This window comes from Calonectris borealis, chromosome 3 (genome assembly GCF_964195595.1).
Source record: "Calonectris borealis chromosome 3, bCalBor7.hap1.2, whole genome shotgun sequence".
NCBI lineage: Eukaryota > Metazoa > Chordata > Aves > Procellariiformes > Procellariidae > Calonectris > Calonectris borealis.
The window spans coordinates 30,100,330-30,126,616 of NC_134314.1; the positions used below are offsets into that span (position 1 = coordinate 30,100,330).

The 26,287-nt window shown below is 42.2% G+C and overlaps 2 protein-coding genes and 1 long non-coding RNA gene across 3 annotated transcripts; 2 read left to right on the top strand and 1 right to left on the bottom strand.

Annotated features, from left to right (window-relative positions):
• Positions 1-1,424: 1,424 nt before the first annotated feature.
• Positions 1,425-8,795, bottom strand: LOC142080219 (uncharacterized). The gene is made up of 3 exons (XR_012672903.1): positions 7,776-8,795; positions 6,360-6,423; positions 1,425-1,643 (listed from the first exon to the last, which is right to left on the bottom strand). It is a non-coding gene; the product is annotated as an uncharacterized LOC142080219 (long non-coding RNA).
• A 647-nt stretch (positions 8,796-9,442) lies between these two features.
• Positions 9,443-17,663, top strand: LOC142080221 (uncharacterized). The gene is made up of 2 exons (XM_075145268.1): positions 9,443-9,634; positions 17,461-17,663. Exons 1-2 carry the CDS (start codon positions 9,596-9,598, stop codon positions 17,554-17,556), a joined length of 135 nt encoding a protein of 44 aa, XP_075001369.1. The 5' UTR covers positions 9,443-9,595; the 3' UTR covers positions 17,557-17,663.
• A 241-nt stretch (positions 17,664-17,904) lies between these two features.
• Positions 17,905-24,716, top strand: PTP4A1 (protein tyrosine phosphatase 4A1). The gene is made up of 5 exons (XM_075145267.1): positions 17,905-18,010; positions 19,553-19,645; positions 20,039-20,169; positions 21,835-21,909; positions 23,100-24,716. The coding sequence occupies exons 1-5, from the start codon at positions 17,906-17,908 to the stop codon at positions 23,215-23,217; spliced, it is 522 nt and encodes a 173-aa protein (XP_075001368.1). The 5' UTR covers position 17,905; the 3' UTR covers positions 23,218-24,716.
• Positions 24,717-26,287: the final 1,571 nt, after the last annotated feature.

Here is a 26,287-nt window from a genome sequence, read left to right on the forward strand (position 1 = left end):
TACAATCTGAACAGACTGAACAAAGAGAGTGCTGTTTAGTTCTGGCTGCAACACTAACAGCACAAGGCAATAAAATCTGTGGTTAACATTTTAGACCAAAAACATAAATGAATTTTCACACTCATCAAAAAGAACTTTTCAAAAGGGAATAGTTACGAGTCCATGTAATTGCCGTATGCTCTTGTAATTGCCATTAAAATATCAAGGATATTATTATTAAAGTAATCCTTTAGCAGTCTTCATGGGTAGCATTGTTGAAAGACAGTAACAAAAAAAAATCGGAATTAGATTGCAGTTTTGTAACAGCAGCTGTATAGGATCTTTATGCCACAATTTCCTACATACACAGTCATAGCAAATATGGAAAGCATTGTTAGGGCCAAAGGCTCTGTTCGTCGTCCCTATGGCTAGGCTCTGATTCGCCCCCTAACATGTCCTAAGAACATATTCCCAGGCTGTCAGCTTGAAAAGCTTGCTGTGATATATCCAGAATGTTAGACCATTGGACTGTTCCAAAAAGAGTATTTGGAGAAAATCTAACTTAAATGAAATCAAAAAGGCTCAGCTTTCCTAATATATAGGCTTAATCTACTCCAATAGCAATAAATAAATAGACATGTTGTAAAAGTGCGTAACAACAGAAAACTTACTTGTGAGCAATATTGTGCAATTTTTTTAAAACTATTAATCTTTAGGATTGCTCCTGTAATACTTAAATCACCATCTACTTGGATTATATGTTGCCTAAGTGCCAATTATGAATGTTAAACCTGCCGAGTGACAATTACAGCATGTGCCTATAAAAGATCATGACTTCTTAAGTCATGAAAAATCCTTCTTTAGCAGATCTCCAAAGTTTTAACACATTGTGAGAGACTGAACTGTAGAACATTTGTCTCAAAGATTGCTTATCTAAGCAAAGTATCCTCTGAACACGTGTAAAAAACTGAACTGTAGAACACTTGTCTCAAAGATTGCTCTGAATACGGTAAGAGCGGCTGCAAGGCCATGGAGACCTCCGGTTTGCAGGGGCTGCGCTGTGTGCAAGACTCGGCTGAGCACAGGAATGCAGCAACGTGCCGTTGCCATGGAAACTACAGCCCTTGAACAGGAATAAAAGGGATTGCCGAGACGACCCAGTTGTGGTCGCCCACCACCGAAACACCGAAAGACTTGGACCCCTGGGACGCCGCAGATCCATGGCGGTGACTGTTCTTGCAACTCTATCCCGAATGCTTGCTTGATTTCTATCTTTGTTCTGATCTATCCTATCGCTACTAATTTTTACTTTTGATAATAAAAGTTGTTTAGGACATGCGGCATTTGACCTCGTTTGTGTCTTAATCTCGCTCTTGGGATCATATCGAAACCTCTCCCGACATTGGATCGGGACACACATATTGGGTATAAAGTCCATTGCAGAGACAATTCTTTTATTGAACAGACAGAAGCAACATGAAGAATTCACTGAATTTTCCCAATAAACAACTGAAAAAGGGCTTTACAATGTTTGGTTGTATTTCTTAAGTATCAGTAGCAGTTCTCTACTCCCTCTAACCAGTCCATGGCCAATGCATCCTGTCAGAGTTCCAGAAAGAAACTGAAATGACCTTCTTTTGCAAAATCAGAAGCAGTTTTAGGAGCTGAAAATGGAAAACAACTCTCATTATCACTAAAGCATATACACAAGAACTAGCCCAAGATCATGATGCTATACCAGAAACCTTTAGCTTACCACACCTTGTATATAAAGTGCCTATGTACATTAATGGGAGAAAAGGTCTTTGCTAAATCCTCATAATGAATTCAGAGTATTTTTTATAAATACGCATGGACAAAGAAACCAAATAAATATGAAGAATCCACTGTAAAGTCTTTCAGTTTTGACAATGTGCTAGAGCAACACACCTAAATTTCCTACAATAAGCTTAATTCTGTATCACTCTTCAACCACTTCATTCCACTCAAAACCACAAACACATCAAATGTATCTCCAGCGCATCAGCACAGAAATTTCCATAGCAGAAAGGTCCGTTCTAGCATAGAGCACAGGTCCATTACATCAATCTTCCACTAGAACAGTGTCCCTTAGGCGCTATATGCCAGCCTAGAGGGCTCGAATGTATGCTGTGACCATGCAGGCCCAGGCCATGGAAATAGAACAGGCGACTGCGCTATTGGACATAGCAAAACTTGGACATAGGAGAGAAATGGACTAACGTTTAACAATCATGAGACTTTTTAAAGGACGGAACAAAAGGACGCAGTTTGAAAACAGATTTTGACTGAAGACATCCGTCAAACAATAAAGAGGAAAATATGCTGGGGGGGGAATAAACAAGACCAAGCCACAGCAATGAAGTTGACATAGTATAAATTGACAAGAGCAAGAAACTAAATAATTTAGAAGAATTACATATACACAAAGAAATTATCATCAGTGGAAAAATATAAAGAAATGCTCAGTTAAATTGTAAGTATTAATGAACTTTAGAAATATTAAAATCAGAATTTCCAGGTAAGACAAAATTTAAGAAATTATACACTTCCTTTGTGTTATAAATACCATGAGGAGTTTGGACTAGCTAAATAAACTCAAATAAAGGATCTTCTATTAAAAGTCTTCTTTTCCGATTAAATTTTCACCTCAAGATGTGAAAACCCATATTTTGTAGTTTATGACCTCCTTTGCATCACAGTGTATGAAATTTCACCCAGTGATTCCTGTACTGAAACCAGTAACTTACATTTGTCAGAGCATGTAAGTTTCTCACTTTTCTTATCCATTCCCCCTTACTCTTCAAATTAAGAAACCTTTAGAAGCCTATATTTTCTCCTTGTGAGGTACCACTGAATCTACTTTTTCAGTAAATAGGGAGAGTCCTTTATATGTCTCACTAACTTTTTCCAGTCTTTGAATACTTTTTGCAGCTCTGCATTCTCACCAATACATCACTATCTCTTCTAAGACATGGCTGTGGATCTATCACATCTCAAACACAAATTTTACAGAAACAACTGACGCTGTCCTGCAGTCTCTTCCATTCCATTACCCTGTTCACCAGAAAACCTGAAGATCACAGAATCTGAGAGACACCACGGCACTGAACCTAATCTGAAGAGGGAGGAGAAAAAGGGCTAAGAGTAGGGTCGGTAAGTGTAAAGGAAGGAATAGGTAACAAGGCACGTGAAAAATGCCACACACAGGCTCCAGACACATCGGGGGGGGCGGTTTATTTCAGAAAATAAGGTAACTTGAGAGGTCTGTGGTCAACAGAACTGCACATGTGTACTGGGTTTGCGTGGCAAGGTTTTGGTAGTGGGGGGCTACAGGGGTGGCTTCTGTGAGAAGCTGCTAGAAGCTTCCCCTATGCCTGACAGAGCCAATGCCAGCCGGCTCCAAGATGGACCCACCGCTGGCCAAGGCTGAGCCCATCAGTGACGGTGGTAGTACCTCTGGGATAATGTATTTAAGAAGGGGTAAAAAAACCTGCTGCACAACAACAGCAGTCAGAAGAGAGGAGTGAGAAAACGTGAGAAAAACAACTCTGCAGACACCAAGGTCAGGGAAGAAGGAGGGGAGGAGGTGCTCCAGATGCCGGAGCAGAGATTCCCCTGCAGCCCGTGGTGAAGACCATGGTGAGGCAGGCTGTGCCCCTGCAGCCCAGGGAGGTTAATGGTGGAGCAGATATCCACTTGCAGCCCGTGGAGGACCCCACGCCGGAGCAGGTGGATGTGCCCGAAGGAGGCTGCGACCCCATGGGAAGCCTGCGCCGGAGCACACTCCTGGCAGGACCTGTGGCCCCATGGAGAGAGGAGCCCACGCTGGAGCAGGTTTGCTGGCAGGACTTGTGACCCCGTGTGACTGCTGGAGCAGTCTGTTCCTGAAGGACGGCACCCCGTGGAATGGAGCCATGTTGGAGCAGTTTGTGAAGAACTGCAGCCCGTGGGAAGGACCCGCATTGGAGCAATTCATGGAGGACTGTCTCCTGTGGGAGGGACCCCACGCTGGAGCAGGGGAAGAGCGTGAGGAGTCCTCCCCCTGAGGAGGAAGGGGCAGCAGAAACAACGTGTGAAGAACTGACCACAACCCCCATTACCCATCCCCCTGCACTACTCAGGGGAAGGAGGTAGAGAAAATCGGGAGTGAAGTTGAGCCCGGGAAGAAGGGAAGGGTGGGAGGAAGATGTTTTAAGATTTAGTTTTATTTCTCATTATCCTACTCTGTTTTTGATTGGCAATAAATTAAATTAATTTCCCCAAGTTGAGTCTGTTTTGCCCGTGATGGTAATTGCTTAGGGATCTCCTTGTCCTCATCTCAACCCATGAGCCTTTCATCATATTATTTTTCTCCCCCCCGTCCAGTTGAGGAGGGGGAGTGATAGAGCAGCTTGGTGGGCACCTGGCATCCAGCCAAGGTCAACCCACCACAACATGGTATTTCAATAGTTAGTATTGATGCTATTTAAAAATAAAAGTCTCTCTACTCCCTCCCACAATTTCATGTTATATATCCAAGGATCACATAAGGATCATTTTTATTGTTACCACAGCACTGCCCTGGGAGTTCATATTGACTTACTTGTCCATTATAATCCCTGGACTCTTTTTAGAGTAACGGAAGCATTCTTAAAAACTTATAAATCTTGTTTGTGTTCCTGGTTCTAGCTGTATGACTTTGCACGTGTCTGTACTAAAACACATTTTTGAGTGAACACAAGTTACTAATGATGTAGATTACTCTGCATAACTATGTCGACATCATCGTTACTTGCTATTCATCACTTTGCATCAGTCACACTTGGTTTTTTAGTGATCTTTGATTACACTCCTTTGATAAAACTGTTTGAAAACATGAACATTTAGTGTTACAGCTATGCAGTTACTTTTACGCCAATCTTGTAATCTTATCAAAGCATGAAGTCAGCTTTCTTTACAATAGCTATTTTCCCTAGAACTACATTGATTTGCATTAATTAAATTCTTATCCTTTAATTCTTTTTGTTTTAATCAGCTTAGTCATGTGTGAGTTTTCTATTACATGACAGTCTAGCCGGGTCATAGTCAACTCACTTTGCCCTTTTAAACATTGGCATGACATGGGCATAAACACAGCCTTCAGAAATTTCACCACAAAAAGCTACAGTTAATATCAGCAAATCAAAGATCTAACCAGCAAACCCTTAAGTGTGGAAGTTAATTCCATACAGATAGACTAGTAACAGACATGACATCAAGATCCATATAAAATCCCCCCGATTCCATTCGAATTTAAGATAGGATTAGTCCACATAAATACAGTGAAACTACAGTGAAACTACATCCAACTGATACTTAAACAAATTCAGATTCTGGTATTTCTTTCCAGTATACAATTGTTTGGGGTTTTTTGCCCTCATGTTATGACACAGAAGACCCACAAAAATGTCAGGGACAACTGACAACTGACAAATGTCAGGGACAACTGGTTGACAGCCGGCTGAACATGAGCCGGCAGTGTGCTCAGGCGGCCAAGAAGGCCAACGGCATCCTGGCCTGTATCAGAAATAGCATGGCCAGCAGGAATAGGGAGGTGATCGTGCCCCTGTACTCGGCACTGGTGAGGCCGCACCTCGAATACTGTGTTCAGTTTTGGGCCCCTCACTACAAGAAGGACATGGAGGTGCTGGAGCGCGTCCAGAGGAGGGCAACGAAGCTGGTGAAGGGCCTGGAGCACAAGTCTTATGAGGAGCGGCTGAGGGAACTGGGGTTGTTTAGCCTGGAGAAGAGGAGGCTGAGGGGAGACCTCATCGCGCTCTACAACTACCTGAAAGGAGGTTGTAGCGAGGTGGGTGTTGGTCTCTTCTCCCAAGTAACTAGCGATAGGACAAGAGGAAATGGCTTCAAGTTGCGCCAAGGGAGGTTTAGATTGGACATTAGGAAAAATTTCTTTACTGAAAGAGTGGTTAGGCCTTGGAACAGGCTGCCCAGGGAAGTGGTGGAGTCACCATCCCTGGAGGTATTTAAAAGACGTGTAGATGAGGCCCTTAGGGACATGGTGTAGTGGGCATGGTGGTGTTGGGTTGACGGTTGGACACGATGATCTTAGAGGTCTTTTCCAACCTGTATGATTCTATGATTCTATGATTCTAACTGACTTCTGTCTAGAGGGACTAAGGAAGTTAAGTGTCTGCAAACGACAAGCACATTAAGAATCAGTATTTTTATTTAGTCTTTGAGATATATTTATATTAGTTGATAAATAAAGATACATATTTCAAACATAAGAGTAATATTTTATAGTTTAACTTTCACGAATCCCATAGAAGCAGCATTCTCAAACCAGAACACATTCTTACTAGCAAGAAATAAATACAAACCACTTCAAAGTGATGCATGGACTGCGCGACTGCATGTCGACGACTACTTCCTGTTCTGGTGCCTCTGGTTAAAAAACATAACGGATTTTTTGTAAGTACAGGAAGGTTGACAAAGATGATCAGACGTAAAAAATTGCTTCCTAATTATATTAGGATTCCCCTTCTTGACAAATATGGCTAACAAAGCATATAAAGTATATATACTTTTACATAAAGAAAGTGAAGTGGGAATTATTTTCACTATTGTACTTAAGAAAATAAAGCAACATCAAATTAGCAGATTACAAAATGGCAGGTTTTATAAAACAAAAGGAAGTAATCATAAGGTATAAGTTAGCATTCTGATTTTTGAAACTGGTATTCTTTAAATTGACTGGTTTAATGCACAACTTCCTATTAAAACTTTCAAAAAATATTTATAATAGTCAACTAGGTAAGTGCTAGAGAGTCAGGCTATGCCCAAATTTTATTTTTGATTCACACCGCTTCAAAAATATATTCAAACTTTGTGCTATTATAGTCTCTTATCATTAAAGTTGTATTAATCTTCCTAATACCACAATGGCGATGATCACATCTTTGCTTCTCAAACTGATAATATCAGCCTTTTCTGAATTCACCCCCCAGATTTCTCTTTACAAGCATTTTTTTTTCGTATCTTTAAAGTTCTTCAGGAGTCTTGTCTCTTTCTGTTAATTTCTGTCTCCTCAACCCACTTTGTTTCATCAGTTCACTAGCTGGCACCTTGTAACTATCCACTTGTCTATTTCTCCTACAAATACCTTTGACTCTGTCCATACTACTTTATTGTAGTCTACTTCTCTCTAACACTCCAAGTATTTCTTGTCATCTCAGACAGTAAAACACAGGGACTGCATCTTAAGTGCCAACTAGTATGACATAATTAACCACAGCTAGGGGTCCAGATAGGGACTATCATGATAAAAATGAATATTAAATAGTCAAAATGACACAGGCATTCTTTCTTCAAAAAAAAACCAACGTGTTTTCAGACTAAAAGCTTTCTGAGCTAAAGCCTTTCTTCCTTGGGAATATAATTTCAAAGAAACTGCTGGTGACTCTTATTTCCAGTGCAAACTACTGTGCTACAGTACTGAAAGGATGTTGCAGCAGAAAGTAATTTGATCCTAAAATCCTGATCAGTTTAATGTGCAATGAAACAATAAACAAAAGCTTGCACTGTTGGAGAAAAAGAAAAAAAGAGAAGTATGGACTAAAGCAGGTAAAGAGCTGTTTAATCTGTCTCAGAACTCTATCCAGAGCAAATTCCTCAAGCTTTATTGACGAGAGAGAAGTTGTGTTGACTTTTTTTTTCCCCAAAACCTTCCTAACACTGTAACCACCAACAAATAAACAATATTCCAACAGCCGTTAACCTTGGGATCATCTTCTTACTTTATAGGATTCTGAGCACATTTTCAAGAAGTTTTACACGGAGAAGTGGAAACAGCTGCAAGTTCACCAGACGCGTGCCCTGAGTCAGTCAGTAAATACAAAACACAAATGTAAATAAATACAGCCCAGATGTATTTATAGCCCAGAAAAGCTGCGTATATTATCCTAGCAGAGACGTGTCTCCTGCTCAGAAATTAGCTTATGCCCACCTGAAGCCAAGTGGAGTGAAAGGTAATACAGACATGTTCTGAATAACACATCTCCCACGTGTCGGTCACCACGAAAACCTCCTCTGTACAAACCATGGTTTCCACAGGTTATACAGAAATAGAAAATTTGGGCAAAACCACAAACGAGCTATGCCTTTCTACAAGTCAATACAAATTGCTGAGATTCAGAATTCAGCTGTTTATTTTTTAGATCAGAAACAACTTCTGCAGACTCTTGTAATCTCTACAGTAACAGTAACATACTATGCAGAAGAAAGGCTTAACTAGTTAAATATAACTAGAACGGTATCAGACTAACTGAAGCTAAAAATAGCCTGTTATTTCATAAAGCTAGCGCTGACCCACATTAAGGTGTTTTCCAGGTTGAGGGTGCCCAGGCAGGGACTGACTCCCATGCCTCTATCAGTTACGCACAGGAGTGATACCACAGGCGCTTCCCACCGCCAGATTCACCCACGAGATGTCTGCCGTGCAGTGACGCCTGTGTCCTGGGAGACAGCCAGAGAGAGCGCAAGGCTGAGAGTCCATGTTGTTTCCCACACCGCTTCTGGCCTACTGGGCTGATCTCCCACCTGTAAAACCAGAAACCATGGTTTTACCTCGACTTAAAAGCACAGAACAATCTGCGGACGAAACGCGCCAAGAGCTTCCTATTAGCATGAAACTTGCAAAAGGGGTTCTGCAGCCCGAAAGCGAAGGGGCTTAGGGATTAAAAGGCACGCAGAGCCGCCGCTATTTCACCGCCGCTCAACTTCGCGCTCCGCTTCCGACGCCGCAGGGCCGCAATACGCCACCCTCACCGGGAACGGCTCTCCCGCCTCTCCCCACCGCCCCGCACGATGTCCGCCTCCCGCAGACCCCCGCGCTGCCCTTGCCGCCTTCCCCTCAGGCCCGCCGGGCGCCCTGCCCTCGGCCGTCCCCCCAACCCCGGGGAGAGGCGGGCCGCAGCGGCAACGGGACGCCAGACCGCCGCCCTGCCCCGGGGGCGCGGGGAAAAGTCTAGAATTCGCCGTCCCGGGGGAGCCGGAGGCCGCGCCAGCCGCTTCCCGGCGAAGCCGCCGGCAACAGCCAGCGCGGGGCGGGGCTGCCGCGCAGGGTGGCCCCGGCCCGGCCCCTGCAGGCGATCCCCGCGCCCGCCCGCGCGTCCCGCTCTGCCCCCGCCGCGCCGCGCCCCTCCCCACCCCGCCGCCCGCCGCTTCATTCACTAACCGGTTCTCGCCGGCTGCCTCCGCCTCTCGGCTCCCTCCCGCCTCCGCCCAGCCTGCCGGCGCCACGCCCCCCCGGCGGCCTCGCTCCCGCCCCGGACGCACCGGCGGCGCCTCTGATTGGACGGGCGCGACGCTCGTCGCCGACGTACGTGAGCGAGGGGCGGGCCCCGGACGCTTGTGCGGGAGGCGGCGCCGAGTGTCCCTCCTGGTGCAGCCGCGTCCGCTCCGCGCCAGCCCGCAGAGCCGCCCGCTGCCGCAGCTGTATGGTCCATCCCCGCTCCGCCGCCGAACCTCCTCCGGCAGCTCCGCGGCCTCCAGCGCCTCCGCGTCCTCCTGGTTCTGCTCCTCCTGCCCCCGGCGGTGGCGCCCGCACCCCGGCTGTATGATCAGGCTACAGTCTTCAATGAGTAACCATATTCCTGTGAGTGCTGCCCGCCCGCGCCCCCCGCCCCGGCCCGCCTCCCCCGGCCCCTCGCCCTGCCGGGCGTGCGCCCCGCCGGCTGCCCGCCTGTGCCCGGCTCCTGCGCCTCTCCTTCCCCCTTCACCCCCCCGTCTCCTCCATGTTGTCTCTTTGTTCTGTCGCCCGGGCCAAGCTGGCTCCGGGCGGCTTCTCGGAGCGCCGGGCTGCGGCTCTCGGGCGGGCCGCAGGAGAGCCGCGCCAGCCCGGCTGCGGCGCGGCTCGGCCTTCCTCCCGCCCCCGGCGCCCCTCTCCTCCTGCACCCGCCTGCCGGCGCCCCTGTCCCCTCCTCTGCCGGAGAGGAGGAGGGGGCGACGCCTCCGCGGCTCCCGAGCGGCCCGGCCCGGGCACAAAGCCGCTTTGTGAGCCTGGCTGCCGCCGGCCCCGCCCGCCGGCCCGGCCTCCCCCCGCCGGTGTCTGTCTGGCGGCGGCCGCCGGGAAGGGCAGCGCCCCTGCAGCCGGGGCTCCCGCGCCCCTGGGCCGTGTCGGGCCGGCGGCGCGCAGGCGGCGGGGGCCGGGAGCCCCCTGCCGGGGGGAGGCCGGGGCCGGGCGGCGGCTCCGGGGGACAAGATGGCTCCGCGTCGGGAGCCTGATCGAAGCGTGATGCGACCCCGTGACCGCCGCAGCCGGGGCGACGGCGCGGCCCACGAGGCGGTGGCGCGGCCGGGGCAGCGTCCCTTCGCCGGGCAGAGACAGGCAGGCCGGGAGCCCGGCGCCCCGCGGCTGACGCGGCTCTGGGGGCGGCCGGAGCCCGGGGCTTTCCGGGCAAGCCGGGGCTTGCCCGTGGGCGCCCGCCAGCCAGGTGGTGCGGCGGGGAGCGCGGAGGCTGAGGGGTGGGAGCGCGGCCGGGCCGCGGCGCTGGCGGCTGGCTGGCTGGCGCGGCCGGCGCTCGTCCCCCGCCGCGGCCCCACGTGCGCGGCCGCCGCCGGGGCGAGGGCGAAGGCGGCCGAGCGGCTTCTTTGTCTCCGGCGTAGGAGTCGGAACCGGCCGCGAGCGAGGACGTGAATCCTTTCCAAAATGAGCTTCATGCAGCAGAAGTGAGGTACGCCCGAACTCACGTACGCAGCCGGCCTTGTTCAGCCTGGGCTTTGAGATGGCTCCTCAGCAGGGGGGGAAAGCCCGCAGAGGAGTCATTTAAGTATACGTTGAAGTGGATGTTTCTTAAACGGTCTGCCGTTGACCCTCAGAAGCTCACGAATGCAGTCAAATACCTTAATTTTGACCGACCCTGCTTTTAAGACCTTGCCATCTGGCTTTTCAAGGAAGGCATTTCCTTCTGGAGGTGGATCACAGTTCAGCATCAGAAGTTTTTGCTTTCCTCATATGCTTAGGCCCCCGCCACAGTAATCTCAGTGTCTATGCTGCCCAACATCTGTGACCACAGAGCACAGTGTGTATTTAAGCATAAATGATGGAATGCTTGCTGGTGGTAGTACACCCTCCAAAAGCAGAGAAGCAAGAAAGACAAAGCGTTATCAAAATAAGTAACTATCATATAGTAATAGGAGAAGCAGGATTAGTGGTGTTTATGCACAGGTCTTGGTTGCTGTCTGGTAGCCAGCTACACACGTTGCAGATATGAGCTGACAAATGCTCAGTCTTTGTGGCATGAGGGTCCTGTGATTCTGATGTTTCTTATTGCTGCTGGAGACAACTTTCCAATATGTCTACCTGCGTCTGCAGAGTCTTTCCAAAGCAGTGACTCAGAAGTATGAACCCTGTCTCCTTCTAATCTCATAAAACTGTCAAATCAAAAAACCTGATGTCAGCTTTTATTATTCCATTGATGAAACAGCAAAGGGTTTTGAAATTGTCTTACAGGAACAGAATCATTTCAGGGGGGAAATGTGGAAGAAGCAGTACAGAAATTGCACGGCCATGGGAGGAAATGTGAGAAAGAAAAATGAGTGACAGATGTAGCAGGAGCCAAGGGAGAAAGATGTCATTGTCTTACCGAAACTAAATGTGTCAGTAAGGCAGTAAATAAATAGAATCTAGCCTTATCTAGTAACTTGTATCTTGTGAAACCTTCCTGTTCTGACAGAATACATGCCACGTAAGAATGCTGGATCTATCCCAGTGTGTAGGCTGACTGTAAGTGATCACTTCTTCTCGATTAACCAGAACGCCCAGATCAGGGTATTACTGTATTCTAAACTAGTAGCAGATTGTCACCTTATATTTAAAAAATTAAAACTCACTCTATCAGATCAATACAAGAAGTACCTCTGTGTTAAAAGTAAGTCCATAACTCCTCATAGCTTTCTTCACATACGTAACTTCTTGTTTGGCACTCATACCTTTATTAGGCTTGATAAAATACAGCAACAACTCTCTTTACCTGTATATGCTGAATTTCTCATGTTATTGCTTAAAACATAATGGAATAATTTTTGAGAAGGACGACAGGATTTATGTAGTTTGCTATTGAAGTGACAGTGTTAAGTCATTTTGAGACTCCTTGCTTTCAGAAACTCAAAAAGAGGATGCATTAGATAAGGGGGTGGAATGGTTTCTGTGATGTCTTATTTCCCCAATATCTATTAAGGCTTTTTTGCATGGGGGTTTTTTTTTCATGATCCAAGCGGAAGAGCTAGGAAGACGGTCACATGGCCTCAGTTTCATCATCTCTGGAAGTTGCATTGACTTGTTATACAGGAAGCTTTGAGATAATTTTTTCTTCCCCCTAAACTGCGTAGTTGAACCACAAGGGACATCCTTCCTTCACAGAGCACGTCGTAACAAATTTATGATAAACCTTTGGAATCTCCTGTCTGTGATGCATGAGTGTATTTTCTTAGGCCATGGGTCGCTTTCTGTGGTCCAAAATGGGTAGTGTTATCACTGTGGATATTATAATACAGGCATTCATGTGCCCAGTAGATAGGAAGTGCATCTTGTCAACAATACCTGATGAAGGTGTGCCTCCACCTTGTGTAATGGCTCCGCGCAGTTTGTATCCCTTACCCTCCCACTCCTCCTTGTCTGCCTTAGCAGTTGCTACTTAGGCCTTGAGTAGTAAGAGAAAGTCAGGGGTATTTGTCCCTCTGTCCTTCAGTAACTTTTTGTCAGGTAGCAAGTTAGAACAATGAAGTTACTTGCAGGCATTCTTAATTGTAATGAAATGTAGTTTTAGTTTTCTCGTTTTGATTCTGTGGTTTCAGTAGGTGAGTGTGTGGCAGGTCTTGACTTCAGAGAATGTGATTCCACATAGTTGATTCTGGATATAAATGTTTCTGCTGTATGAGCAGGTGGATTGAGCAAGTGTGAACAGTCTTGCACATCTTCTGAAGGTAGAATGAAGTGTCATGTAACTTTGCTTTTGTTTGCATGCTTCTCAAGATGCTACCAAGTTGTGAACAAGAATGTCAATAGCATGGGATAACTTTACACCTCTCTTCTTTCCACATATCAGTAACAATCTAATAGATTACTTTCATAAGCCGTTTTTGCCAGACAGGAGTGATTGTTTCAGACCCAGAATTAACATACACGTGAATCTGCTTGTCAGTGAAGACAGATACTTTAGCTTCCTGTCCCAAAGAAGGCCATGAATTAAAACTTTTATTTTCAAGATATCTTCCTCTTGCTTGAATAAACTATTCTCTAACTTCTCCTAGCATAAATGATAGTAGATGGTACAATCATAATTAACATAACTTTATCCCATATTGGACAGGATACCTTCTCTTAATAAGTGGTCCTGGCATATTAACCTTAGTTTTGTTTTCCAAGTTTATTTTGATGGATCTAACAGTCTAAATGTTTGGCTTTCTGTTACTAATAGAAACTGGTTCCAAAACCCTTCAGTGTTAATTTTCCTCAAGGAAAACTCACATGTAAATTGAAAAGTATATGCTGGAGTACTCAACTTGATGGTACAAATGCTGAGTTGGTGTCATTCTGTTAAAGAAACTTCTACATACAATACTATGAATTTGAGTTTCACTTATGCAGCCTTATGCTTTCATACATTATCTTGACTTTTTTGATAGCTTACCTACCAAGTAGTTAACTGTCTGAGACAATACAGTAATTTTAAAGCTGTATTTCCAAGCCTCTCGAACGCTGCTCACGTCATTTGAGTTCCCCCTAAGCCCAGGGGAGTTCCCCCTACAGCACTATTTTTATAGCTGATTTCTTCCAGCTCTTTTTGCTGAAGATGGGTGAAGCCTTGTACTCTGGCTTATTGCCATAACACAAACAGCATGCCAGTGTACTACTCGTCTTTAATTTTCATTTGGCTTCAGGAACATAACTAAACTAGGTTGGCAAAGCTGTCTTAGGATAGTACAACATGTTGCTGCCTTAAGGAGTTGGTCTGCACGTGGAGCTTTCTGGCTAACAATGGTGAGAAGCGATGGCATTCACATCAAAGGAAAATGTGAGCTTTGCTCCTTTATAATGTGGCAGCAACAGTTGCCAAGACAAACAGTGAGACTCAAATACGTGCTTGGTTAGGTCCTTAGTTGTGTGAATTAGTAAGGTGCTGATGTGTCTAGTTGCTAACTGTTAAGTCAGTATTAACGAAATGAATTAATTTGTAGGGGTTAATTACACGTAGAACTCAAACTTAACATTGCGTAATGTACTTGCTTCAACTTTGTATAAGAATTTGAACTCTGCACCCAGTTTCTAGATGTGATTAACAGTCTGCATTAAAAAAGTAGGATTTGTTATTTAACTAATGCTTTGCTGCCTGTCCTCTTCCTTACCCCCTTGATGAGTTTGGTATCGTATTGAGTACTCCTAGTTGCATACTAAGGACAGCCTGCCTACCAGGCTGGATGAATCCTGATTACTTCTTACTTCCTACCTGCCCTGGTACAGGGTCATGTTAACTGATTCCAATTACTCTACATTCTTCCCCCCCCCAGACTGAAAGGTCTTTTTCTTTACCCTAGTGACCCTATTCTATCTCCTCAAGCTCACTTGCATGCTTTTCTATTTCTGTTTCTGACAGCCTCCACTCCCTCATTCTCCACCAGGGAAAAGGACTGGCTATGATTCCTCTCAGCAATCTTAAGGAGAGATAAACATGAGATCTGCCAGTGCATGCAAAAAGCAGCACAAGACCTTGTGCAGCTATACCTGCTTAAAGCTGTCCTGTCCCTTTTTGCTGTTCTGCTTCTTAAACTAATTGAAAGTGACTTTAAATAAGCTATCTTTGGTTGTTTTTTTCAGTTGCTATTTTAGGTGTTCTCTAGGTCTGGTCCTAGGAGTCTTTTTAATGCACACCTACCACCTGCTAAGGCATGGCTGGTGTGTCAGATGATGATTCTTGAAGTTCTTCCGAGTCTGAATTCTCCTGGTTCCTGTTACTCTGTTGGCCTTTGCCTTCAGAGGATTCTTCTTACTCCTTTTTCATGGCTATTATATTTAGAGTTCTCACGGCCTCTCAATTTATCACAAATAAAAACTGAAATAGTTTTTTTGCAAGTAGCTGGCAAACGTAATCCTACAGTCTTTACAGAAATGGTGATGGTAGTATCTCTGAAGTGGCAGCAAAGTGCACGTGGAATTGTCTTGTTAGTTTCTTTTTGCTAACTTCTTTCTTGTATTGGTTAGCAGGTTTTTTTGCAAGCCATGCCTGTGATTAAGGTGCATCCTTAATTCCTACCAAGAAGCTGTCTGAAAACACGAAAAAGATGCCTGGAGGTGTTTGGTCTGCTTTTTCTAAAGATCCTTCGTAACATTGTGTGATGCAGCTCTACCCATCTGCTGCAGTCCAAATTCTTAAAGATTTTTATCTTCTTTGTAAATACTACTACGATACTGAACTGCTCCTTCTCTGGGCTTATGAATGGAGCAAAGCCATGTCTACAACATAAAACATTGTTGCAATTCTTTAAATTGTAGTTCACTTTAAGAACTCTTCTACAGCTAAGGTACCTCTTAGAAAACTCAACAGTTATTAGGCTATTGATCTGTTGTGACTTCTGCTTAATACTAATCATTACTAGATAGACTTACTGTAGTCTTATGGCATATGGTTTAGTGCCTGCAGTGGAGTCTTGGTCTTACTCCAAATCCTAGATGGCAGTTAGCAACCATGACTTGTTTGCACATAGCTTTTTCTTCCTGCCCTTTGGTGAAGTGTATTAAGACATTGGCTATTATCAGGACTTAGTGTACAGTTGTCTTTAGGACCTGATCTTTTGAATTTGCTTTCTCATGGTTGGGAAGCATTTCAGCACAGGCTGGTTCTTTCATGGTCCTTCGAATGGAAAGATTTGAGTTAAGAGCACTGAAATACTGTCTCTTCTCCTTATTTTCTCATGTACATTTGTCCTGATTATATATGTGGATGGATGCGCACAGCTGGTTTGTAGTTGAAAAAAATGTGAACATTGCTACAGTGAAGTTATATCTTCTGTTTACTGGAAGCTAGAAATCACACTTTTAAGAAAGTCAGTCTGTGATAGTGGTTCTGTAACACTGTATGTTCAGCTAATCCATTTCCAAAGTGTCTTGGGCAATATTTTGTTTGGGCATAGAAATACATGGATTTGTTCCAGTGTTTGGAGTTGACTGGCCAACATAAGTAATTTTTTCTGCTAAATAGTTGTAGGTACAACATTACTGTAGGATCAGTAATGTTTCTGTCTAGTACCTGAATATATTTAATGGGCATTTGGTTCAGCTAACCAATACAAGCTGAACCTTTGCCCTTTTGGGAAACAAAACTTCTCTCTTCTTCCTTTCTGTTTCCTAGGCAAGTATCGTCAGCAGCACTGGAACTGTGGCTGGGCACAAAACTAACTCTGCTGTAAGGTTCCACAGTGCATAAAAGCATATATTCTTGGTTCATTTGCATAGCAACATCTGCAAATGAATACACAACTCGGAGCAGTTCACCAGCTATCTACTTCCTGGTTGTGCATCTTGCAGTAATTTTATATGTAAATTTAAGCATAGTAAAATAGCATACCACTGGGCAGGAATAACCTGTTCAATAAACTTGCCTGTGTATGTTTTTAGCTAGACTATTACCACTATCTTGGTATATTAATAAAGTCATGGTGTAGAAAGGCAGTTAAAGACAGGTTGCCATGTGTCTTCAGCCTTTAGTATGTGGAATGTTTCTTAGTTAGAAATCTGTGTGCCTTGAAAGTCTCGAAACATGTTCAAAAGCTTGCATTGTTTTGTTAGACCACAAAGACTTTGCATTTGCTTTCAAGGCCTCCTATTTGAGATGGGTGGATTTAGATGCATTTTTTTTCTACTGGCTGTTCTGTATGTGAATTAATGATGCTTACATGCAAAGTAAGTCTTTAGCCTTTAAGACAAGTGATTCTGCATCTATGTAGAGACCGGTAGTTTTGTTTAAACACCAGAAATTGTCTTATGCTTAGCTTGAATATTCGAGGAATCTCATCCTTGCCTTCATGGGACTACTTAAGGTCAGTGTAACTTTAGTAGGTGTTGTGATGTCTCTCGATTCAGAATGGAAAATACAGTTGTATGGGTATCCTGGAAAAGCTGTGCTTTATATAAATACTGGGGTTCTTAAAACTTGGTCTCTTGTTGCTATGTTTAGCACATTTGAATTGGTATTTTAATAAATTTCAGTTTTTGGTTTTGAAACAACCCTATATCGAAGCTTTGTGTTAAGTTGAGTAAAGGTAACAGGATTCTTATACTAACCTAATTCTTGGATTAAAAAATAAACCTTGTGAAATGTCTTAGTTGTTTTGCTTTTATTTTTTCATTTTATAATGTTTGATGTCTTCAAAATAACCTTGCTTCACCTGTGCTCATTATGCTTTTTTTTTCCCCTCTCTTTACAGCAGTTCTGTGGTGTTCTTGGTCACACATTTATGGAGTTTCTGAAGGGCAGTGGAGACTACTGCCAGGCACAGCACGACCTCTATGCAGACAAGTGAACTGTAGAAATTCATTACTACTCCACCAAGAAGCCCCCCTAAGAGTGGTTGACCAGGATAAGAAGTATTGAATTGAAATTGGCAGAGCATTTAACAACAGAATTCAGACCTGGATGGGGTAAACCTCAGTGCACTGCCTTTCTTTTGCCTCAGTATTACTGGATTGAAGAATTGCTGCTTCTTGTTAGGAGGTTCATTTCATTTCCCATTGCTCCCAACTTCATACTTCCAAGCACTGAGAATTTCACGTGGAGTATAGTGAAGTAGACTTCAGTTTCTCTGAATCACTTCTGTATTAGAATTTTTTTTAATCCTTTCATAATCTTGTTGCATGTTTAACTAAACCAATATGGCCCGAATGAACCGCCCAGCTCCTGTGGAAATCACCTACAAGAACATGAGATTCCTAATCACACACAATCCAACCAATGCAACCTTAAACAAATTTATAGAGGTAAGGTCAGGACAGAATTCTTACTGATGTATGTTTTTTAATGCCTGAACAGCATGCTATATTAACAATTTCCTTCTTTACTAGTTGATAACAGCTGTGGAAGCCATATGAAGAGGTACTGAGACTGTTCGTATGTTGACTTTTTTTTTTTCTCAAATACTGATGCCATGCTTCAAAGACATACAGACAAATCTATTCAGATATACATCGGCCTTCACAAAAACATACTTCTGAAAGTGAGGCAAAGAAATAATTATACCGTCTAGTACATTGTACATTAAGTACATTGTTTAGGTCTGAAAACAGGAATTACCTGGCAGAGTTATGTGTAGAACAATAAATACAAAGATCTGCTAGTGATAGGAACTCACATTTAGATTCATCTAAAGCAGTGTAACATTTCCTTGCACCTATTGCATAGTGATTAAAAAGAGAATAATTCATTATACATTGTGAATCAGAACCTTAGGAATAAATAATAGGATTGCAATATGCTTTCATTGCCTATCTCCCTTCAGTATTAGCAGATCATGGTTCTAGTGTAGCTTAAGAGAATCCTCTGAGTGTCATAGTGTCTACTTGAGTGAAATTTGTGGCGGTAGGCTTGCTCTGCATCCAGAGCTGCTGAAGCTACTTTAAGTGTTTTGGTACATGCTGAAATTGTTTACTGACTAAATATATGCCAAGTGGGTTGGCATATATTGCTAGTACCTGAATTTGTTGTAAACCTTGCATCTAGCATGTTGGAGCTATAGAGTGCACAGTTTAAAGTTTTTGCATGTATGCTAACAATAGGTTCCTCCAAAGTTACCTCCTGGTAAGGTCTGAGTTTGTAATGCAGTCCCTCATTAGCAAGATTTTAGGCGTATTATACCTCCATTTTGCATTCACTGTGGGATGATTTACAAGAAACATGGTGAGATAACATTGCTTGCCTTTATACTCTCACAACCAGATAAAGTATGCTTAGGCTATGCTTCAGTCATTACCATGACAGTTACAGTGTGAATGATGGGTTGTTGCAGGGAGAATGAAGAGTGAGTGCCTTCTTTTTATTTTTTAAATAGATGGAGGTTAATAGCAAAATGGAAAGTTAAATTTTGTTATCTTCTAGTTATGATAACTCAGGAACTGGAGTAAGTTATTGTCCTGTGCTCATAATTCTTATCAGTAAAAGGTGTTACAAACCCGTTGTTTTAAGTGAAGGGAGAGAAAGGGAGGATCTAAACCTTACTCAGAATGTTTTTAGTGAAATATTCAGCTTTGCAAACCAGGAAACTTCCTGTTCCTTTAAAAGGAATGATCTTTTGGAGATGGACTACTTATTTCATCAGTGTTTATCTGGATTTGATTTTAAAAGAAAAAAGTCTGATCCAACATAACAAAGCTTAATCTTCAGAAAAAGCATTTGTGTGAGTTTACTTACTGAAACTTTCGGAATGAATTAATAAGCTAACCTATTGAGAAAATTGAATGGTAAGTGAAGTCAGTTTACTCCTAAAGCAGGTGTTGTGTTGTTGTTCCCCCCCCCCCCCCCAACAGGAACTTAAGAAATATGGCGTTACCACAGTGGTACGAGTGTGTGAAGCTACTTATGACACTGCTCCGGTGGAAAAAGAAGGCATTCAGGTTTTGGTAAGTAGTGTAGAAGCAGAATTTAAAACAAACTCACCTCCCTCCTTCCCCCCTCCCCCCCCAAAAAAAAAAAATTCTTTTGACACCACCTTATTAACTCTAAAAGTGTATTCAGCAGCTGATGGAAGCAAAAGTTGTACAGACATCCTCTCTTGTCAGGAAAAAAATCCGGTTTTGAGCAAAATCATTTGCTCAATAAAAACAGATTGAAGGGAATATATTCCTAACATTGCTATAGTTATACTATTAGAAAACAGTAAGCTTGAGTGGTTCCTTTAGCTGTCAGCTCTTTAGTCCATTGTGTCCCCTACTTTTTTTTTGTATACACACAGCCTACGAGAATAAAGAGGAGTTCTTTATGTATTTATTTACATATGTCATGCTATATTCTAGGATTGGCCCTTTGATGACGGTGCTCCACCATCCAACCAGATTGTTGATGACTGGCTAAATCTCCTTAAAGTTAAATTTCGTGAAGAACCTGGTTGTTGTATTGCTGTACACTGTGTTGCTGGTCTTGGAAGGTGGGTAAAGTTTTTTAAAGATTTATTGAATTGCCATCCCTGGTCAGACTTGCAAGGATTTGGTACAAAAGTTTATTTGAGGCAAATGTAAAATAGTCACATAACCAATATTGGAAAGACGTCACACTTAAAAGTAGTTCAGATGACAGGAAACTGTTGTATGTATATATTAGACATAAATACCTTTTAATCAACAGATTATGCTATTATCACAGCCCTCGCACAAGAACTACTGAATGAAGTAAACGAATATATTCTTGTATCAAGTATATTGATGAGTGTCCCATGGATATTTTTTGTCTTGCTAAGTCTTCCCTTTTTTTCTAATGGGTTTGATTTTTTGTGACTCAGATGTAAGTTTCTTTTTCATCCCTGTTTCAGCAGTATTGCCAGTCTCCTTGTTCCAAGGGTATTGTAACCATTAGCCACAAACAAGTGGGGTGCTCTGGCACATGAAGACCAACTTTCATCCCCATTGGGGGATCAAAAGTGTTCTCCAAAGTCCCAAAGCTCTGTTTCTGTCTCATTTCTAACACTGAGCCTCAAAAATTTTTATGGATAATGCTAAATATTCTCTTAGCCCTGTTCCCTCTGTGTGCTGCTACTATCCTAAATACAATTCCAACAGTTGTCAGAACATAATGGTTTTGCTGCTATTGTTCTAGACTACCTGGGAACTCGATCTGTTCAAAAAACAGTTGCCATATTCTAGCCATGCGTTTCAGCATTTCCGATATAAAATAGAGGTTTCTGGTCTTGCTGTCCGTAAGCCTGGCTTATCCACTGTTTGCATTATGGCTCCACACATAACAAAGTTGACTGTAGTGGTGAATTGCTACCAAAACAAGTCGTCTTCAGCTGCTTACAATGATATATGTTGGTTTTTTCCTCAAAATCGGGCAGTTAACTAGTTGAAAAGAAGATTCTAGCTTTTTATCATGTAAGGTTTTTTTTAGATCCCTGAACATATAAAACCACTTAAGCTTGCTACTAGAGGCACAAATGTGTGGAGTGGGGTTTGTCTTGTTTGTTTTGGTGTTGGGTTTTTTTTTTTGAGCCATAAATTGCTAATGTATTTGAGTTTGATTTGTGTTAAGCTTTCCTAACTGAAAACTGTATTCTGTCAGATGAAGAATACTGTGGCAAGCAAGGAAATCCTAGGGGGTGGGCAGCAGCCTGTGGATTGCATCTGTTCCTAAAACTTGTTACACTAGTTCTAGGACTTGTTACTTCTTATTGGACCTGACCCCTCTTCTGATTTCTGCTTTGGGCTCCTGACTGCTTCTGAAGATGCTTGTTTGTGGGAATAGAAACCCATATGCAACTCTTCCCCAGAATCAATTGGCTTTGAAACAAATGGGTAAAGATTACTTGCATTTTATTCCTGCTGTCTTCTCCTATACCTAAAGTTACATGAACAAAGCTAAAGTTGACCAGAGTTAATTTAAATCCCTTTCTTAATGAGGACAGGTAACTCGAAAACAGATAGTATAATGGCTCTGTTAATGTAGAAATGCCTTCTGCTTGTCTTTTTTGCTTCCCCGTGGAAGAAACATCAGATAGACACAGAAGGACAGAAGAGAGAACTGGGAAAAGTAAACTGTCTTCTAAGTGTGCACTGGCAAATGCTAAACTGAAATATGTGGTGTTTTTTTTTTTCCCCAGAGCTCCAGTCTTGGTTGCTCTTGCACTGATAGAATGTGGCATGAAGTATGAAGATGCAGTGCAGTTCATAAGACAGTAAGTATGAAGCTAACATGTAGCTGTTTCCAAGATTTAACACATTGATACATCCTTGGGCACTAAAGGAAATTCCGAAGGCTGTTCTTGTCTTTTACTCTCTTTTGTAAGGTATTTAGTACATACAAACTTTTTAACACACATATTGCATACGGTCAGTGTTGTAGGACTTGGCCTGTGGGATGGGTATTTTCTGTTTCTGTGGAAACCAGAATCAGTAAGTAATTATTTGAGCAAGTTTAAAGAAAAAAGCAAAATCCCTAACTTTCAGTTAGATCTGCAGGGTTGTCTTTATTATTTGTACGTATGAGAGGCAGAATACCTTTTGAAATTTAGGTTCCGTCTGGTAGCTAGAGCTAGCACTCATTCACGTTTGTGGATGCTTTCTTCTGTATTAGATCAAAGTGTGCTAAACAGTTCCTCCTAGTCTTTTCTGGTAGTTTACTGAAGAAAAATACTTCCTTGGATTTTTTTATAAACGTATGTAAGTTGGATGAGAACAATTTTAGTCGCAATGCCTTAACTTTGCAGGTTTCAACTGTGTTTAAAAGAAGCTGCAGCTCATATAAACAATACCAAAATACTTCTTGCATAATTGCCAAGCCTTTAAAGAATTAAATTCAGCTTGTTCATCTTAACAGGCTGGTGTGTATAAAGTGAAGAATAGGAAGCCAGGTACATATTCCAAACACTCAACAAAAATGTACCCCTCTTTCACACACTTCTGGTTTGAGAAAACCGAGAAAGCTCAATTTCTGTTCGACTTATTATTATGGGGAGTTATAATGTTCATGTACTTTCTTAGTTTTGTACTATTCTTCATAATTATTTTAAGAGACTGAATAACTTCAATTTTCTTAAGAAGACCGTATCACATCTGCTCTATAGCTTCCTTTTGAAGTTTCTTCTAAAGATCTTAATGTAAGATCCTTGGCTTGTGTGTTATCAGAGGCTAAAACACTGTCTAACATGCTATGTACTCTTTTGAGCATGTGGTCCAATGAGGTATTTGTGAAAGGAAGCTACCACCCTCTTTCCTGGCACTTAACTTTTAATTACCCTTCTTTTGGTTACAGCCTTGACTTAATGGTGTTTTCTTTAAGTGACCTAAAAATATTTTTCTCTGGTTGGTGATATTTCACTGGGCAGTAGATTAATGTTCTGTTTAAAATATTTTTTCCTCCATCTAGGAAGCGGCGTGGAGCTTTTAACAGCAAGCAACTTCTGTACTTGGAGAAATACCGCCCCAAGATGCGTCTGCGTTTTAAAGACTCCAATGGTCACCGAAATAATTGTTGTATTCAGTAAAGCTCAACAGCCTATAGTACTTCTTTGGGATTAAAGGATGGAAACTAGAATTAAGCAGACTGCATGCTGAAGACATGAGTCTGATATTTTTTAGTAGTAAAGGAAGCTTCCTTAGGAGTGTTTAATAGGCTAAAGGCTTCGTAGAAATGCAACTTGTATGTTTAGATAAATATCCATCTGTTTGGAGACCCAGTAAATGTTTTCGCTGTACCCTGTTTCTGAGCTATCTCCTTGTTTGTTAATTACCAGTTCAAATATCCCTTAATCATGCCATTAAGTTTTACCCACCTAGTTTCAATTACTAAAAATTGGGGTACTAAAATAAATCAATCTGTAGAGAGATTAGGTGCCAAAATCCCAGCATATCAGCTACGTGTTTTTCCTTGTAAATGAGCGTAGTTCTGATGACGTGAGAACTACCAGCTTATCTGGACCTTACTATCTTTTTTTCTACCGTCATTTCAATACTGAAGAATATGGTCTCTAAGATAGTCTTGCCTGCTCACTGTATGTTTTGTCTCCCACAATCGCACTAGAATTATCAGGATTTGCACAGTCTGTCTTTTTAATACTATGAATTACAGCAACTTTTTACCCCAGCGTCTGTACTTTTTTGTTATCTGAACCTCTCCATTTTACAAATCATTACTCTGATTACTCATGTAGAAAATCTTTTAAATTGTACAGAAGCACACAAGTCTTTAATGTCTCCAGACAAAAAGCCTTACAGTAAAATTAATGTTGGCACTTCATGTGCAACTTAACAGAGGGCCTGAAAAGGTTGGGAGGGGCTATTTAATATTTCTAGTAAAATGTTGCCTTTGTCTTGTGCAGGAAGTATAGAATATGCCCTTTACTTCAGTAAATATTTTTTTAAAACGTAGAAATGCTTTGTTATTGTAGCTAAAAATTCTTAATCAGAAAATTTCTGAAAAATCTTGTAGTTTCTTTTACTGTACCTATTGAAAGTTGTTTACCAACTATTGCTTTGTTGAAAGTGTGATTTTTTTTTTTTTTTCCCCCCCCCCCTTTTGTTTCTCCTCCTTGAGTTTCTGCTATGACTTGGGCAGACCTCTGTAATATTTTGTATGCCTTTCAAGCTGCGTAACTTAATATTTGGATACTTGATAATTTGTTTTATTATGTAATTGATAAAATGGTGATGTGTATTAATGTTAGTTCAACCATATATTTATACTGTCTTGGGAATGTGTGGTTATAGTTCTGTGGGAGAAATAATTTTGCCAGTGTTCACCAGCTTGTAAAATCTAGTGCGAGAGCTTAAACATCTAAATAAATACTGAAATGCACTTACGAAGTTCGCTGAAACGCTCATGACTTTCACTTATTTTTGTGTACTTTGTCAGCAATCTTGAGGTGCCTAAATTCAGAATCTACCCAGGCATCTGTTTTCTTTTTTAAAATCTGGGCCTGAATGTCCCCTTTGCTGTAATGTTTGCTGTTTGTTTTACTCATAAATAAATGTGGACAAAAATTAATAGCAGAAAGTACGGAATTTCTTTATGTAGCTTACTTGTGACTTTCCTTCCCCAGTACTAAAATAGGTTACTTGCTTAGTGTTCTTGAAACTGTCTTTGCAGTAAATGCGGAAGAGTATACGTATCTGTAAAGTTTGGAGGACACTTGTATCAGCAGCATTAGAATTTAATTACAAAATAGTATGACACAATGCTTCATTGTCAAGACTGAAGCTATGTCCAAGCAGAAGACATCACAAAAATTATGTGAGCCAAGAACCTGTGCAAATTTGAGTTTCCAGAGAGTGGTGACCAAACTTCCTGATGAGAACTGGAAGATGCTCTTAGTAGCCAGCTGAGGTGCTGTTCTCACTGGTGATCATAACCTCAGGCCCATGTCTGCTTAAAATTAAGCTATGGTTAAATGTATCTTGCCTTTCTAGACAGTGAGGTGGGATGCTATGTACAACATAAGTTTCAATGAGACTTCTGAAGGATTGCTTTTGGAAAGGTATAGTCTCATTATAAAGAGCACTTTGAAATTATATAAAAATGCCTGAAACTGAATATAATTTAGCTTAGTCTGTAAGTAGGGGGAAAAAAAAACCTCTTAACTAGTTCAGCTTTCCTTTGGAAGTTAAACTTGGTTTAAGGGTGTTTTCATTAAAGGAATACAGCTTCATTTGGCTGAGGAAATAAGGCCTTTTCTTTTGGAATGATGTCCAAAGTCATGAATGTTTCTACTGTCAAGATAGACTAGACTTTAGGACCAATTATAAAGACAAAACCTACAAAACTTCTGTAACTGAGCAGTTCAGCGAGCTAATATAAGTCACAGAGTCATAGAATCATTTAGGTTGGAAAGGACCTCTAAGATCATCAAGTCCAACTGTTAATCTAGCACTGCCAAGTCCATCACTAAACCATGTCCCTAAGTGCCACTTTGAAATACCTCCAGGGATGGTTCCAACCACTTCCCTGGGCAGCCTGTTCCGATGCTTGACAACCCTTTTGGTGAAGAAACTTTTCCTAATACCCAATCTAAACCTCCCCTGGCGCAACTTGAGGCTGTTTCCTCTCGTTATATCACTTGATAACTTGGGAGAAGAGTCTGACACCCACCTTGCTACAACCTCTTCATGCAGTTGTTTAACACAGATTAGTATCCAAATAGAGTTAAAAATACTAATTTGGTCACTCATGGAACTAGGAGGAATCTGTAAAACAACTACCAGTAAAATGCCTGTGAATTTTTTACTTATTTAAAATTATTAGTGCGATTTCTGTACATATATTGGATTTTGCTGTGTCTCCACAGGATTTACATGGGTAGGCAGGGCTGTTTTTAGGTTAAGAGCTGTAACATGGTAGTGATGGGAGCTTGGTCCTTTGAACTCTTCAAACTTCAGACTGGGCTTGACTTCAGCTGATTTCAGTAAACAGATTTCTAAAGAGGAAAAACTTTTCATAATGAGTGTGTGTCTGTTTAAAGCAAAGATCAAGTTAACTTCTGAACTGTTTCCACATTTAGACATGAATCCCTAAGGAACAGAAAATGTCTCTTCCTCTTTTGTCTAACAACTCTGGTAGCT

Coding starts and splice junctions, on each gene's coding strand:
- LOC142080221 (XM_075145268.1), top strand. CDS start 9,596: ATGATCAGGCTACAGTCTTCAATGAGTAACCATATTCCT. Junction 9,635..17,460: donor CAATGAGTAACCATATTCCT/GTGAGTGCTGCC, acceptor CTCTCTTTACAG/CAGTTCTGTGGTGTTCTTGG.
- PTP4A1 (XM_075145267.1), top strand. CDS start 17,906: ATGGCCCGAATGAACCGCCCAGCTCCTGTGGAAATCACCTACAAGAAC. Junction 18,011..19,552: donor CCTTAAACAAATTTATAGAG/GTAAGGTCAGGA, acceptor CCCCCCCAACAG/GAACTTAAGAAATATGGCGT. Junction 19,646..20,038: donor AAGAAGGCATTCAGGTTTTG/GTAAGTAGTGTA, acceptor GCTATATTCTAG/GATTGGCCCTTTGATGACGG.